Source organism: Antedon bifida, chromosome 10 (genome assembly GCF_963402885.1).
Source record: "Antedon bifida chromosome 10, ecAntBifi1.1, whole genome shotgun sequence".
Classification (NCBI taxonomy): Eukaryota; Metazoa; Echinodermata; class Crinoidea; order Comatulida; family Antedonidae; genus Antedon; species Antedon bifida.
In genome coordinates, this window is record NC_136235.1 from 9,091,885 (window position 1) to 9,106,987 (window position 15,103).

Sequence of the window (15,103 nt, forward strand, 5' to 3'; positions counted from 1 at the left end):
TATGACGTAACGATTAGAATGACGTAATATGAAGCTCGTATAAGACTATACTATTGTCACCTTTCATTACTCGTGTACATTGTGGCATAACGGGTAGTGCTCTAGTAACTATCGTTTGGATTGGATTCTCCCAGCTCTACTAGCTGAAGTTCGAACCTCTACGGATTTTTTTTTTAAAAATAAATATAAAATGTTTTTCTTTTATTTTGAAAGAGAGATATTTAGAGAGTCAAGTTAATTTAGGATAATATAATTTAAAAGATTAACAACATCAAAATTCAACAGTGTGGCGTTTTGACCGCCGCGAATGACTAACAATTTAATGTCAGAAAAAATGGAATTATAACTCTCTTCGTTACGTGTTTAGAAAAGAATTTATATCTCATCGTTGGTATGTCGGCGTTGTTATGCAAATGAGTTTGTGCAGGTGTAGTGGGAAAGATGATATTGTTAATCATTCGCGGCCAACACGCCACACTGTTAAATTTAAATTTTTGTGCTAAACATAACATTTACAACATCAAAAATCGGGTGGCGAAAGCCACAGAAAAATAAAATATGTTATGGTGTGCTCTCCCTGCCTCAGCACTAAGGCCAAGTGAAGCCAAATGTGTTCCTCCAATTTTTGTACTCTTGGGTGGGCTTCTTTTCCAGGTGGACTTCTTTTCGAGATTACTAAATGAGGGGATCTGCTAGGTTCCCGCCCTGAGAAATCGTTTTTTTTTTACATGATTTGAATAATCTTCTAATGTAAAGATTAACAACATCACAATTCAACAGTGTGGCGTGTTGACCGCAATAACTAACAATACCATCTTCCCCACTACACCTGTGCCAACTCATTTGCATAATAACGCACGGCATACCAACTGTTCAATATTTGTATAGGGGTAGCAATCAATGGGTTGGTTGGATGGCCAGGCTTGTTCAGGCTGCTATTGTTTATCATTTAATTCATTGTATCAGTTGTTTTGATTTCTCACTATCAATTATTCACTTAATTCAATATCATTTATTCATGCTCAAACACAGTAAAATGTAGTACATGGTTTGAAATCCTTTTCGTTTGTTCAAAGTTAAAAATTCACAACAAATTGTGAAAATTATTTATTACAATAATGCATATGTATTTAAATAAATAGAGAGAATACACTGGCCAGGCCAGGCATCGGCATCTTTACACATTTCTATTTATTTGTTCCTAATTTTCTGACATAACTTAGGTGTTCTTAAAATTGAGGGGGCCAAACATAAAATTTACGAGATCGGAAAGAGGCAGGTAGCCAAAAAAAAAAAATGATGGTGTGCTCCCTTGCCTCTAGCACGGTAAGGCTCTCTCACAGCCTTGGGGGTACCACACATCAGATGCTTTGATGTTATTGCCTCGTGATGTGTGGTGGAAAGGGGGACGTTTAAATCTGTGAACCCCAAACACAGAAGCTCGCATAGCTTTAACTCTTTTCCACCGACCGGCATGGGGTTTGAACCCACGATAATCGTGTTCCACGACGCTCTACCGACTGAGCTATCCGGCCCTCTGGTTTATAGCAAGGTTAAAACTAGATTCGTTTCCTCAAAATTACGTCATGAATATGCAAATTTATGACGTAACGATTAGAATGACGTAATATGAAGCACGTATAAGACTATACTATTGTCACCTTTCATTACTCGTGTACATTGTGGCATAACGAGTAGTGCTCTAGTAACTATCGTTTGGATTGGATTCTCCCAGCTCTACTAGCTGGGGTTCGAACCTCTACGGATTTAAACAAAAAAATAAATATAAAATGTTTTTCTTTTATTTGAAAGACAGATATTTAGTTAATTTAGGATAATATAATTTAAAAGATTAACAACATCAACATTCAACAGTGTGGCGTGTTGACCGCCGCGAATGACTAACAATTTAATGTCAGAAAAAAAAGGAATTATAACTCTCTTCGTTACGTGTTTAGAAAAGAATTTATATCTCATCGTTGGTGGTATGTCGGCGTTGTTATGCAAATGGTTTGTACAGGTGTAGTGGGAAAGATGGTATTGCGGTCAACACGCCACACTGTTAAATTTAGATTTTTGTGCTAAACATAACATTTACAACATCAAAAATCGGGTAGCGATTTAATTTAGGGGGTTGGGGCTGGTCTTAGAGACTTATATTCTTTCCATATTAAGTTCAATTTCCGGGCAAACTCTATTTTTCTAAATTATTAACTCCACCCAACCATGGTGGGCTGGTCCTGTAGACTTATAATTTCGTTTCATATTGTTTTTATTTAACCATGTTTCATGGGGGTAGCCCATCGAGCAAAGCTGATCGACAATACAATGTACATAATTTGTCAATCATGGCTAGCCTCGTCGGTTAAGTTGTAACAGAGCCATATATAGAGAGTTACGACTTTGTGGATTAGAAGCCGTGTTTGTGTCCAACTATTCCTATGTAGCGTGGAGTTGAGTCTTTTGTTTTGAAAATGTATAACGTTCAAAAGGCTTTAATTATCGAATTTAATATCAAAACAATCAATTTGATTAAAGGTTTTTGTTAAAATAATAAAAAAATTATAAAGTTACTGCGAACATGATTTAAAACAACAAAAATAGCAATTTCGGAACGGCTCCGGTTGTGCGCTCCATGCACATTGTTTATTACATTTTGTTGTTTAAAATCATGTTCGCAGTAACTTTATGATTTCGTTATTATCTTAACAAAAACCTTCAAACAAATTGATTGTTTTGATATTAAATTCGATATTTAAAGCCTTGTGAATGTTATACATTTTTTAAGCAAATGACTCGACTCCATACGCTACATAGGCATAGTTGGACACAAACATGGCCGGCGTGCACACCACGTGACTTTCTAAAATCCGTGAACGCAAAGTCGTAACTCTCTCTATTAGACCAGGAGCCCAGAGGGGTCAACCTAGCTGGAAAGTTAACCAATTTCTATGCATGTGGCAATTATCTAAGTACATATCAATGTATGGAAATGACAGTCTGGCGCGTTTCTTTTGGTGGGTGTGGCTAGGAGGGACATTGTAAAGGGTAAATAAAATGAGCTAGATCAGCTGAAAAGTTAACCCCATGAAATATTTTGCAAATTGTTTGACATAGAGTGAAATATAAGGAATGGCTATTGCCAGACGTTTTTAGTGGTGGGGGGTGCCTGCCAGACCCCCATTTCTGGAGGGCCAAAAATGAGCTAGATCAGCTTAAAAGTTAACCCTCTAAAACTGGTGGGAAAATGTTCAATAAACTCATAACTATCATGAATGACCATTGCCAGACATTTTCAGTGGTGGATTGTGCCCGCCAGACCCCGTCAAACACCCCACCTGCAAAAAATTGAGCTAGATCAGCTGAAAAGTTAACCCCATGAAATATTTTGCAAATTGTTTGACATAGAGTGAAATATAATGAATGGACATTGCCAGACGATTTTAGTGGTGGGGGGTGCCTGCCAGACCCCAATTTCTGGAGGGCCAAAAATGAACTAGATCAGCTTAAAAGTTAACCCTCTAAAACTGGTGGGAAAATGTTCAATGTACTCATAACTATTATGAATGACCATTGCCAGACATTTTCAGTGGTGGATTGTGCCCGCCAGACCCCGTCAAACACCCCCACTCCCAAAAATGAGCTAGATCAGCTGAAAAGCTAACCTTTTAAAACATGCTGTAGAATGTTCAGCATGATCCCTAGTATAATAAATGACCATTGCCAGACATTTTAAGTGGTGGGTTGTGTCCACCAGGCCCCCTCAAACACCCCGCCCCCAAAAATGACCCAGATTAGGCCAAGGGTTAACCACTGTAAAACTGGTGGGAAAATGTGTAGTATACTGTCAAGGATATGAATTGTCATTACCAGACATTTTTATTTGCTCATTATAGAACCACCCCATCCATCCAACCCCTTACCTAATTCACAAATGTGCCACTATGGTATATAAGTTCAACATAGTGTAAAATAGGTATTCAGAACAGGACTTCTTTGTCTTTTTGGGGTGGGGAAAAAAGTAAATCAATTAGTCAATTGGTTTATGCAGTTACAGGACATATTTAGAAACTTATCTTACTGTATAATGGTTTTCTAGAGAATAATGTTGTTGATTATCATCAACATTTCAAAACAAAGGCTGATTTTATTAAATGCATTTTGATTATGATAGAGAGTGGTACATCATGTTTCAAAGTGCTACATCTGCCAAACGGTAACGGCGGACAACGATTGTATGTTAAGAGCGTTCAGTGAAATGAAATGGTCAACTGTAAAGAATGCTGCTGCATTACGTAAGAAAATGAAGTCTGACAAATATGCTGATACAACAAACAAGGTTTTTCTTATGAAACAACCTGAAAATTCAATCAGCTATCACCCTTTATGTCATAGGTATTACACTGCCGTGAAACAAGACAAAGTAGTGTCCTTCAGAAATCAGATGAATGTGGCATGTTAAAGGGAACTTGCATATTTTGTGGAAAAGCCCGAAAAAATGGGAAAGAAGAGAAAAGGCTTAAGATAGCAACTGTTTCTGGGTGAAGTCACTTTCCCAGCGGGTAAAATTTTCAAAAAACCAACGTATCAATAGTCTAATTCGGTGTGGCGTTGATCTGCCGAGTTCAGTTTCTTCTAGAAACTGATAAACATGATGGTTCAACAGAAGAGCATTCATCTTATTGAAGTAACACATCTTATGGGAGTCACAAAAGGGCATTTTCATCCCTACTGAAACATATTGAATTATTATTAAGTATTGGGAAAACAACGAGCTATACTTGTCTCTGATTTGCTAAGCTTTTACAAAATCGAATTTGTCAATAATGGAGGAAATCTAACCGATATCAACTCATATTCGTCCCAAAAGGAAAATTCAATAAAAATTTAAAGATGAAATCAAAGTAAAACCTGCAGACAGACGAAGAGATAACTTCATTTATAGTTCAGTTCTTCTAGGAGAAGAAGCCACTGCTCGACTTTATGATAATTCTGAACAATATGTACAGTACAGGATAATAAAATAAAATGGGCTGCTCTTCATCTTAGATCTATAATCATGCAGCTCCCAAAGACAAAGACCCCAAATCCTGCTACAGTTCATAACTTAAAAGAGTGTGTTGCCAAGATACCATCACAGTTAGAATTATTCTTTAGGAGTCTTCTTGGTGGCATCGACCAAAATGCTAATGATGCAAACAAAGACAAGTTTGATAGAAAGGTTATTTCCATTGCATCTGATGCCATCTATAATGTATCTCGTGGAACTGTGAAACCATGGAAACACACTGTCGTTGGTTTAGGTTTTACATCTCTGACAGGATCAAAACTGGCTATGCAAATTTTGACATTGTATTAGTTATAGTGAAAGCAAAGGCCTTGAGACTGAGTTTGCCTATTCAGTTCAAGATGATGAACGCGACGCCCCAGATGGTATCCGGCTTGACCCAACCTTGGCAACTGCATGTGTATGGGATAATAATGATGCAAATGTTGAAACACTTGATGGTAAAGAAACTCTACACGCTAAAGTTGGACTTACATATCAGAATATATTGCATGACGACCAACTGCTCAATAGGAATACTATTGGATTTCGGGATGGTAGAAACAGGCGGAAATTTGTTGGAGTTGAAAGAGAAATACCACCTTTTAGGATAGGTATAAATAAAGCTTTGTTTATAAGTTCCAATGCCACATCAACTACAAATGTTAGAGAATGTAGTACAATCACTGACAAACCAATGGAATACCAAATACCACTGAAGGCATTGGATATGTATTGGTTTTGGAAACTGAATGATGGAGTAACACCCCTACATGCCGGATTCATGAGCAAGTATATCAATGATCATATACCAGTTCAGTGAATTTGCTACATGGATCCTATATCAAAATCCCCAACAAACAATGATGTGGTTAGAGAGACAATGATCCGGACTATGGCTATTGCCAAGGAAGCTGGCCAAGACTATGCAGACAAGACTATGCAGTTGTGACATATGATTTGGCAGTAGCATTAAAAGCTTACTCCATACAAACAATACAATCCCCCTATTTGATAAGCTTTTAGTATTACAGGGCAATTTTCACACAGAGTTGGCGTTCTACGGAGCAGTTGGAACGTACATTAACGACAGCGGTATCGAATATATTCTCCAAGAAGCAGATATCTTGGCTGAGGGGTCAATGATGGGTTTCATCAAAGGAAAGTTTTACAACAGGTGCACTAGAATTCACCAATTGCTTGCCAATGTCTTGGAGCAAAAGTTGTATGAACGCTTTCTTCAAGAAATACATTCAGAAGATCATCACACATTTCAAGAAATAATGTCAACTGCACCTTTGGACCCATCATTGATTGAAGAACATATATCGGATCCTGTTGTAATTAATCACCTGCAGAAGTACGAGAATTACTTCCAGTCAGTGCTTACTGGAAATGTAGGTTCAACAGCACAATTCTGGGCTATTAACATTTTTCTTATTAATCGACTCCATAGAGAACTTCAGAGATGTGTGAAAACAAATGATGTCACTGGCTACATTAATGTATTTCCAACCATATTATCTGTTTACTTTGCCCTGAACCGACCTAACTACGCCAGATGGGGAACTCTATTCATACAGAAACTGAAAAACGCTGACCCAAAGTACTGGAAAAAGGAGCATTTTCCATCAGACGTACAAATAAGCACTACAGTAGTCACAGAGCTGAGAACATTTGCTGGTCTTGAATTGGGGGAAACTGCAACAGCTCAATGCCGTCCATCAAGAATAAAAAAGGACAAATTGACAGTGAAACGGAAGAAACAGAGATCGAAGAATCAAGTGATTCTTATGGCGATGCATGGAGTGAAGACTCTGATTCAGAAGAGGAATATATGGATTAATTTAAAATAATTTGTGCAGAAAAGTCATGTTTTTTGTTGTAACTAGTGAAAACTACTGTAGATAGAATAAGGTACTATATAAAGTATCATATGCTAAAATGTCGGGTGTTGGGATATTTGATGTAGTTCTCATTTTAGTCATTCATGCTGTTTTTTAGTGTACTTAATTGCTCCATATATTTTGTTTTATAAGTTTAGGTTTTGAGTTGATCTAGTTCATGTTTTTTGTGGGGGGGGGGGGGGGGGTGTTTAATGGGTGTCTGGCGGACACAACCCACCACTTTAAATGTCTAGAAATGGTCATTTATTATACTAGGGATCATGCTGAACATTTTACAGCATGGTTTAAAAGGTTAGCTTTTCAGCTGATCTAGCTCATTTTTGGGAGTGGGGGTGTTTGACGGGTCTGGCGGGCACAATCCACCACTGAAAATGTCTGGCAATGGTCATTCATAATAGTTATGAGTACATTGAACATTTTCCCACCAGTTTTTGAGGGTTAACTTGTAAGCTGATCTAGCTCATTTTTGGCCCTCCAGAAATGGGGGTCTGGCAGGCACCCCCCACCACTAAAATCGTCTGGCAATGTCCATTCATTATATTTCACTCTATTTCAAACAATTTGCAAAATATTTCACGGGGTTAACTTTCAGCTGATCTAGCTCAATTTTTTGGGGGTGGGGTGTTTGACGGGGTCTGGCGGGCACAATCCACCACTGAAAATGTCTGGCAATGGTCATTTATGATAGTTATGAGTTTATTGAACATTTTCCCACCAGTTTCAGAGGGTTAACTTTTAAGCTGATCTAGCTCATTTTTGGCCCCCCAGAAATGGGGGTCTGGCAGGCACCTCCCACCACTAAAATCGTCTGGCAATGTTCATTCATTATATTTCACTCTATGTCAAACAATTTGCAAAATATTTCATGGGGTTAACTTTTCAGCTGATCTAGCTCATTTTTTTTACCCTTTACAATGTCCCTCCTAGCCACACCCACCAAAAGAAACGCGCCAGACTGTCATTTCCATACATTGATATGTACGTAGATAATTGCCACATGCCTAGAAATTGGTTAACTTTCCAGCTAGGTTGACCCCTCTGGGCTCCTGCTCTATATATGGCTCAGCTGAGTTGTAAGAAAAAGTCGAGCGGTTCAGACTTCCTCTAATAATGAATTTTCCGTTTTCCGTTATTTTATCTCTTTCTAAACGAAAGATCTTTCATTCTGCTAATAAATATAAAAAGTAATTATTATTTTTCTAATCCAATTTTCTTATATTCTTATATATTCTATATATGTGTATGAAATATTAACTGTTTTGAAATTATTGAAAAAGGTGAAGAAATTCCATCAAAATGGCAGCCTCCATACAACGTTTATCAAAAGGCATAAAGACGAAAGATTTACTCTATTATTGTGGTAAATAAGGCTTAACAACATAATATTATGATATACAAACAGCTAGGCCTATATCTTCAGATATTAATTAATGTGTTAATATTACGCTAGGCCTATGTTAAGAATTGTCAATCAATTGTATTGGGGCGTGATGTAGGCCAATACAATATTATTATATGTAGTGAGTAGTGTATGTTTGTAGGCCAGCCTACTAGTAGTAGGCTAGAGGGCCTAGGCCTAGTAGAAGTCTAGTTAGTATTAGTAGTAGTAGTAGGCCTAGCAGTGTCTGTTGAAATCGGTCGCGTCTAAAAATCAACTTCCGGTATTTTATACTTATAGATACGCTTTTTATCATCTCTTCATATCGATTAAGTTTGATCAGTCGCGTTTTATTGATTGATAATATGCATTATTGACAAGTAATGTCTATTTTTATTTAATATTATTATAAACTTATAGACTATCAACGCTTTTCAAAATTAAGAAATAAAAAATGCTCAAATAAAAAATGATTTAAAGCGTGTTTTTGAAAAGGGGAACCCCGGTCAGCAGAAACACGTAGCAGTTGAGGAAACAGCTGCCAGAAGGCGCAGCTCCGATTGGTTTCAGAAATTGAGTCGCCTTTTAATCAACAGCATAATGTTCATTTTACTGAAGACATTTATTTCAACCCCTTTTGATTATAAAACAATCTAAATATTATTATACCTAATAATAAATATTATTATTTATTGAATTTTAAATTAAACAAGACAATGAAGAGCCACGGAATATGCATATGAAGGTATACGCGTGCACGTACATTATCATTATTACAATGTGTTCCTATTTTTTAAATGGAACCAATAAAAATTAATCGAATACATTTGGGCTTATTAATCAAATGTTCATTGTAATAGGCCTACTAATAGTAAACTTAATGTTTAATAAATTGTTTTACGTAATTTATTGCATATAAAATAAAAGACAGACATAGCCTACGTTAAATATTTCACATTTAAATCATTATGTACTGTTAAATAACATTATGCCGAATAGCATAATCTTAAACTATGTTACAAATTGTCATTTTTAAAGGTACACATTTTTCTCCTAGATCTGTAAAATAAAAATTTCAATAATGATAAATAATCGGCGGGGTTTTCCCTTCTCGAGCTGGTGCGTTGTAGTGCGACCACAGCGGAGTAATTACAGGGGGATTCCCCGTAATAAGCTAGTGTGTTTAGTGCAACCGCAGAGTTGCCAATCAAAATTGATTGAATGTCTGTCGGTAAAATGTCCTGGGTCGGTGAAATAGTTGTCGGCGAAATGTCATGTCAGCAAAAGGTCCTGTCGGCTAAAAGTTCTGTTGACCAAATGTTGATATTGCGTTACGGTCTAAACTTACTTGTTTCACCGTTTCATAATTTGGATTAGGCTGGATACTGATGCAAAGACACACATAGTACTGTTGTCTCAGGCCCATAAAGTTTAATTGAAGCTCAACATACAACAATTATTAATATAACTTTCGTTCTTTTCATTTAGGTCAAAACAGAAAAAGTTATAATTTCAGCACAACCAGGCTGGCCTCTGATGATATTAGCAAGACATTGAAAAAGCCAAATACTCCAGTTGGCAAATGGGACAAGTCAGAGAAACATCCAAATATAGAAAAAGAACCATTGGAGGCATTTCCTAATGATGTGAATCCAATAACCGGAGAAAGAGGTGGACCAAGAGGTCCAGAACCAACTCGATATGGAGACTGGGAGCGAAAAGGACGTTGTGTTGATTTCTAATTGGAATAATTAATCTGCTGATTGAATATTTATTGAAATTGAGTTCAGATTCAGATGGAGAACTAATTAAAAAAAATGAAAGGAAAAGCCAAATCATACAGCCAATATATGCCAATGTAAATAGTAAAAGTACAATGTTGATAGAATAAACTAATACTTTATGAACAGCAGAATTTACAAATAGTAGAATGCCTACTCTATCTTTAAATAAAAATATTGAAGTTATATCGCTAAATACTGTATTAGAAATTATTTAATATCTAATATAAATTTATGTAAGGGTAAAATTTAGTAAATCAGGCGTTGCTTTTAGAATTTTTACTTGATGGTATATCAAGTTTGGTTCATATTTTCGGTACTGATTTCAACCACCCAATGAAACTCTGTTTTTTCCTAATTTTTCCGATCGGGGATACACTTAAAACCAAGTCTACATTTTAATAGTAGATATAAATCAATAATATAATATATAATATCAATAATAAATTTATTTCTCAAATAAAAACAAAGTACAGATAACGTTTTTCTAAAATAATAGATAATAAATGAGAAAAGAGTACCCCACTGGAAGCTTAAGCTTTAAAATTTGGGGTCCAGGCAAAATATTTAAGTAAGGTATAAGGTAAGAAACATGTAAAAAACAATATGATAATGAACAAAAAAGGCATTTAACTTAACGAATGCAGTTATAATTTAACTTAAAACAGATATATTAACTTAAACAATAATAGTAGAAACAAGGTATTCATATAATTTGAATTTAAAACAGGATATAAAATTAATAATTTTGAGTTCTTCTGAGAATTCCGGAATCCATACATGAATATTCATGATGTGACAGCAAACCCTGGAAATAGTTTTCACGAGGTAATCGAAAATGATCTCTCATCGCGCCACTAGGGTAGCTGCTGCAAAAACACTCACCAGCCATGTAGCCGAACCTACGTATGTATAGTATTAAAAACAGAGTTTAAATGAAATTGATTGAAAATTTGTTTCATGTTAGTCTAACATTGTACTTGCAGATATAACATAACTGCTACTAATGCAAAAACAAAATAAAGGAAAATAAAAACGTTATATTGTATATGTTGCTTATGTTTCTGAAATATTTATTTTTTTGACATCCAACAATGTACATATTAAATGAATTAAATGAATTAAAACAAACTACACAAACCTTAGAATCATCAAGAACGGTAATCATGGAGGTATAAACTCTATGCATTAATTTTGGTCCACATTCAATGTTTAATATTTAGGTTATACCTTTTAAAATAACGTGGTAATTAATATTTAGTGGTGCGCAATCATGATTATTATCATATCATTATTATTGTTCATGTGTTTTTAATTAGTTCATTTTTTGTTTTTGTGGTGATTAATTTGTAATTACAAGCTCAAGATCCAAGATCCTATGTTTGATGTTAAAAGACTTCGTATGCAGATTTTCTGTTTAAACCACCGCCTATTTTTAAAGTTCCGCCTATTTTTAAAGTTAATAAAATACCGGCGTGAAGTTGGTTACTTGTTCCTTATTCGATTTTCAATTTTTTGTGTGAAGTTGGCTACTTATTCGACATTCACATTCACATGTATGGGGCGCAAAATGTGTAATAATTTAATTAAATGATTTTATACTTACGGCTTGGACTGGGGTGACTATACATGGGTTGGAACAAGTAGTGTCCTGTGGTTTCAGAAAAATACCCCTTGCCCAGGTCCATGCTGTCTAGCTGCCATTTTATGCAATTTAAAAACGTTACTACAATTTTACGTTTTTATTACATTACAGTATCACCTCATGATTTAGAGGGATATAATTACATTATAAACAGTATGGACCGGGGTGACGATACATGGGTTGGGGCAAGTAGGGTCCAGTCATTTCAGAAAAATACCACTTTCCCCGGTCCATGCCGTCTAGCTGCCATTTTATGCAATTTTAAAACGTTACTACAATTTAACGTTTTTATAAAAAATGCAATATAACCGCATGATTATAGGGCTATAATTACGTTATAAACGGCATGGACCGGGGTGCCGATACATGGGTTGGATTCAGGGACGATTCATATTCTCTCTGAAAATAAAGTTTGGGAAAAAAAGCTTATTTTATGCTTATAAATGCATATCAAAGCCGATAAATTTAGGTGTGCCGAATCGTCTCAGGGCCGAATCGTCTCGGGCCGAAAAGTCCCGGGCCGAATCATCCCAGGGCCGAATCGTCCCGGGCCGAATCGTCTCAGGTCCGAATCGTCCCGTTACCCATGGGTTGGGGCAAGTAGCGTCCAGTCATTGCATAAAAATACCACTTGCCCCGGTCCATGCCGTCTAGCTGCCATTTTATGCAATTTTAAAACGTTACTACAATTTGACGTTTTTATAAAAAAAAAATGCAATATAACCGCATGATTTATAGGGCTATAATTACGTTATAAACGGCATGGACCAGGGTGACGATACATGGTGTGAGGAAAGTAGGGTCCAGTCATTGCATAAAAATACCACTTGCCCCGGTCCATGCCGTCTAGCTGCCATTTTATGCGATTTTAAAACGTTACTACAATTTAACGTTTTTATAAAAAATGCAATATAACCGCATGATTTATAGGGCTATAATTACGTTATAAACGGCATGGACCGGGGTGACGATACATTGGTTGGGGCAAGTAGGGTCCAGTCATTGCATAAAAATACCACTTGCCCCGGTCCATGCCGTCTAGCTGCGATGTTTTGCAATTTTAAAACGTTACTACAATTTAACGTTTTTATAAAAAATACAATATAAGCGCATGATTATATTTATAGGGCTATAATTACAAATACCACTTGCACCGGTCCATGCCGTCTAGCTGCCATTTTATGCAATTTTAAAACGTTACTACAATTTAACGTTTTTATAAAAAATGCAATATAACCGCATGATTTATAGGGCTATTACTAATTATTATAATTATTATACTTATTATAATTATTATTAATGTAGAAACATTATCTTGAATCATCTTAGTTATGCGGATGATCTTGTTCTACTTGCCCCTTCAGTTGCTGGTCTCCAGCTATTGGTACATGTTTGTGAAGAGTTTTCGCAAGAGAATGATGTTTTATTTAATGATAAGAAATCTTTTTTTATGCGTTTCTGTCCTCGTACTTGCAAACTTGAAGGTAATTCTATTACTAAACTTTTTGGTAAAAAACTTGCTTATGTTGAGAAAGGTACCTATCTTGGTCATATTCTTATGTGTGATTGCAGTGATGAGGCCGACATTCAAAGTCAGTACAGGTCTTTGTGTATTAGAAGCAACTCACTCAATTGTAAATTTATGAAATGCTCTACCAATGTTAAATGTTGTCTCTTTAGATCTTTTTTTTTTTTTTGTCTTGTGTGAGTTCTTCTCACGTTTATTTAAATTCTCATTGATGAATATATTATATACATATAAATACATTTGTGATAATTAAAAGTAAGTGTTTAAAGTAGTTAAAATACAGGTATATTTACATAATAAGATGCCAGAATTCAGTATTAACCATATTTTTCTCATTTAAAATTTTAGATACGATGTTAATTAAAATGTAGAAAAAAAAAAGCGGTAAAATACATGATTAAAATTTTCTTGTTAAACTATCTTATTTGTGGTCTTATTTGTGTTCGAGTAGAGAGGCTATAAACTCAGGGGAGGAAAATGTAGTATCCTCCCTTTTCACCAAGATAAGATGGATGGATTGAAAAAAGAGAAATGCAATAGATTGAAAGTTAGTTATTTAGAATGATAGCATGAAATGGTATATTTAATGAAAACCGTAAGGTTAGAGTCCATACACTGTGCAAGTCCAAGATGTGATTTTGGCTCTGTGTGTATGTGAGACGCTTCATACCCGATGTCATCTTAGTACAACTACTACTTACAATTTGTATTTACGGTATAACATATTGCAAATATATAAAAATATATAGAAGTATATATATTGAACAAATACACATACCTATAGATTACATTGACATGTATACGATATAAAATATTGCAAATATAGAAAAATATATATATTAAACAAATACAAATACATACAGATTATATTGACATGCTACATGATAGTATTTGAACTATTGTCATCTTAAAAGTATATATGATGCACAGTTTACGTTGATATACAGGATTTGTGTCCATTATGATAAGGTAAGAAAGAAAAAGGAATCAATAAAATAATTAAATTATTAACATCAAGTCTTTTGATAGTTGTAATAGTTTATCTTTTAAGTTATTCGTCCATTTCTTCTGAGCCTTATGTAAATTATGCATAAATTCATTTGTTAATAAATGCTTTAATTCATAGTAAAATAATCTCCAAATTATTTTTGATGCCTGATTTTGTTTCTTTTCTTTTCTTATTACTAAACACGATTTATAAATGCAAAAAGTAAATATTGAAATAAGTTCATTTACAGTTTTCGTTTCCGATCCTTTAACAATATTACGCCAGGTTATATCAATCTTTTGTACAAAACAGTTTGAGATCAAAAACTTAAATACAATCCATATGGGTTTAATCTTATTACATGAAAATAACAAATGTTTTTCATTTTCAATTTCACTATTACATCTTTCACATATGTCATTTATAGAAAGTTTCCAAATTTTTAACTTACTTTTACACGCAAGAATACGATGTAGTAGTTTGAAATTGAATTGTGCGACTTTCGTGATATGCTTCATAGAAAACACCTTGTTATACCATACGGTATCCCATGCAAAAGTGTAATTTTGAAATTCCATCTCCCATTTTTCTTGTGCTATAGGAGTTGATATTATATTTTCCACAAATAAATTATAAAATAGCTTTGCATTAAGTTGTTTTGTATGAAGCCAAAAGCAATCGGTGTTTGTTTGATTATTTACATGTTCACCATTCAAAATAATTTCCTTCCATGATTGTGGTATGGCATTCATTAGCCCTATATATTCAATTAATCCATTTTGTTTCTGTGATAGTAATGGTAACACTTCATTCATTGGTAATAATATAT

At 34.9% G+C, this 15,103-nt stretch overlaps 2 protein-coding genes across 3 annotated transcripts in view; both read left to right on the forward strand.

Moving 5' to 3' along the window:
• LOC144853804 (peroxisomal carnitine O-octanoyltransferase-like) overlaps positions 1-15,103 on the forward strand; it is a 159,707-nt gene that overhangs the window by 104,973 nt on the left and 39,631 nt on the right. The gene's annotated exons all lie outside the window — the stretch shown is intronic.
• LOC144853968 (succinate dehydrogenase assembly factor 4, mitochondrial-like) lies at positions 2,098-11,502 on the forward strand. 2 transcript variants are annotated; one of them, XM_078711848.1, is made up of 3 exons: positions 2,098-2,113; positions 8,232-8,314; positions 9,821-11,502. In XM_078711848.1, exons 2-3 carry the CDS (start codon positions 8,251-8,253, stop codon positions 10,072-10,074), a joined length of 318 nt encoding a protein of 105 aa, XP_078567974.1. In that variant the 5' UTR covers positions 2,098-2,113; positions 8,232-8,250; the 3' UTR covers positions 10,075-11,502. The 2 variants fall into 2 exon arrangements, with proteins under 2 accessions (XP_078567974.1, XP_078567973.1); XM_078711847.1 differs by lacking the exon at positions 2,098-2,113 and adding an exon at positions 8,016-8,138.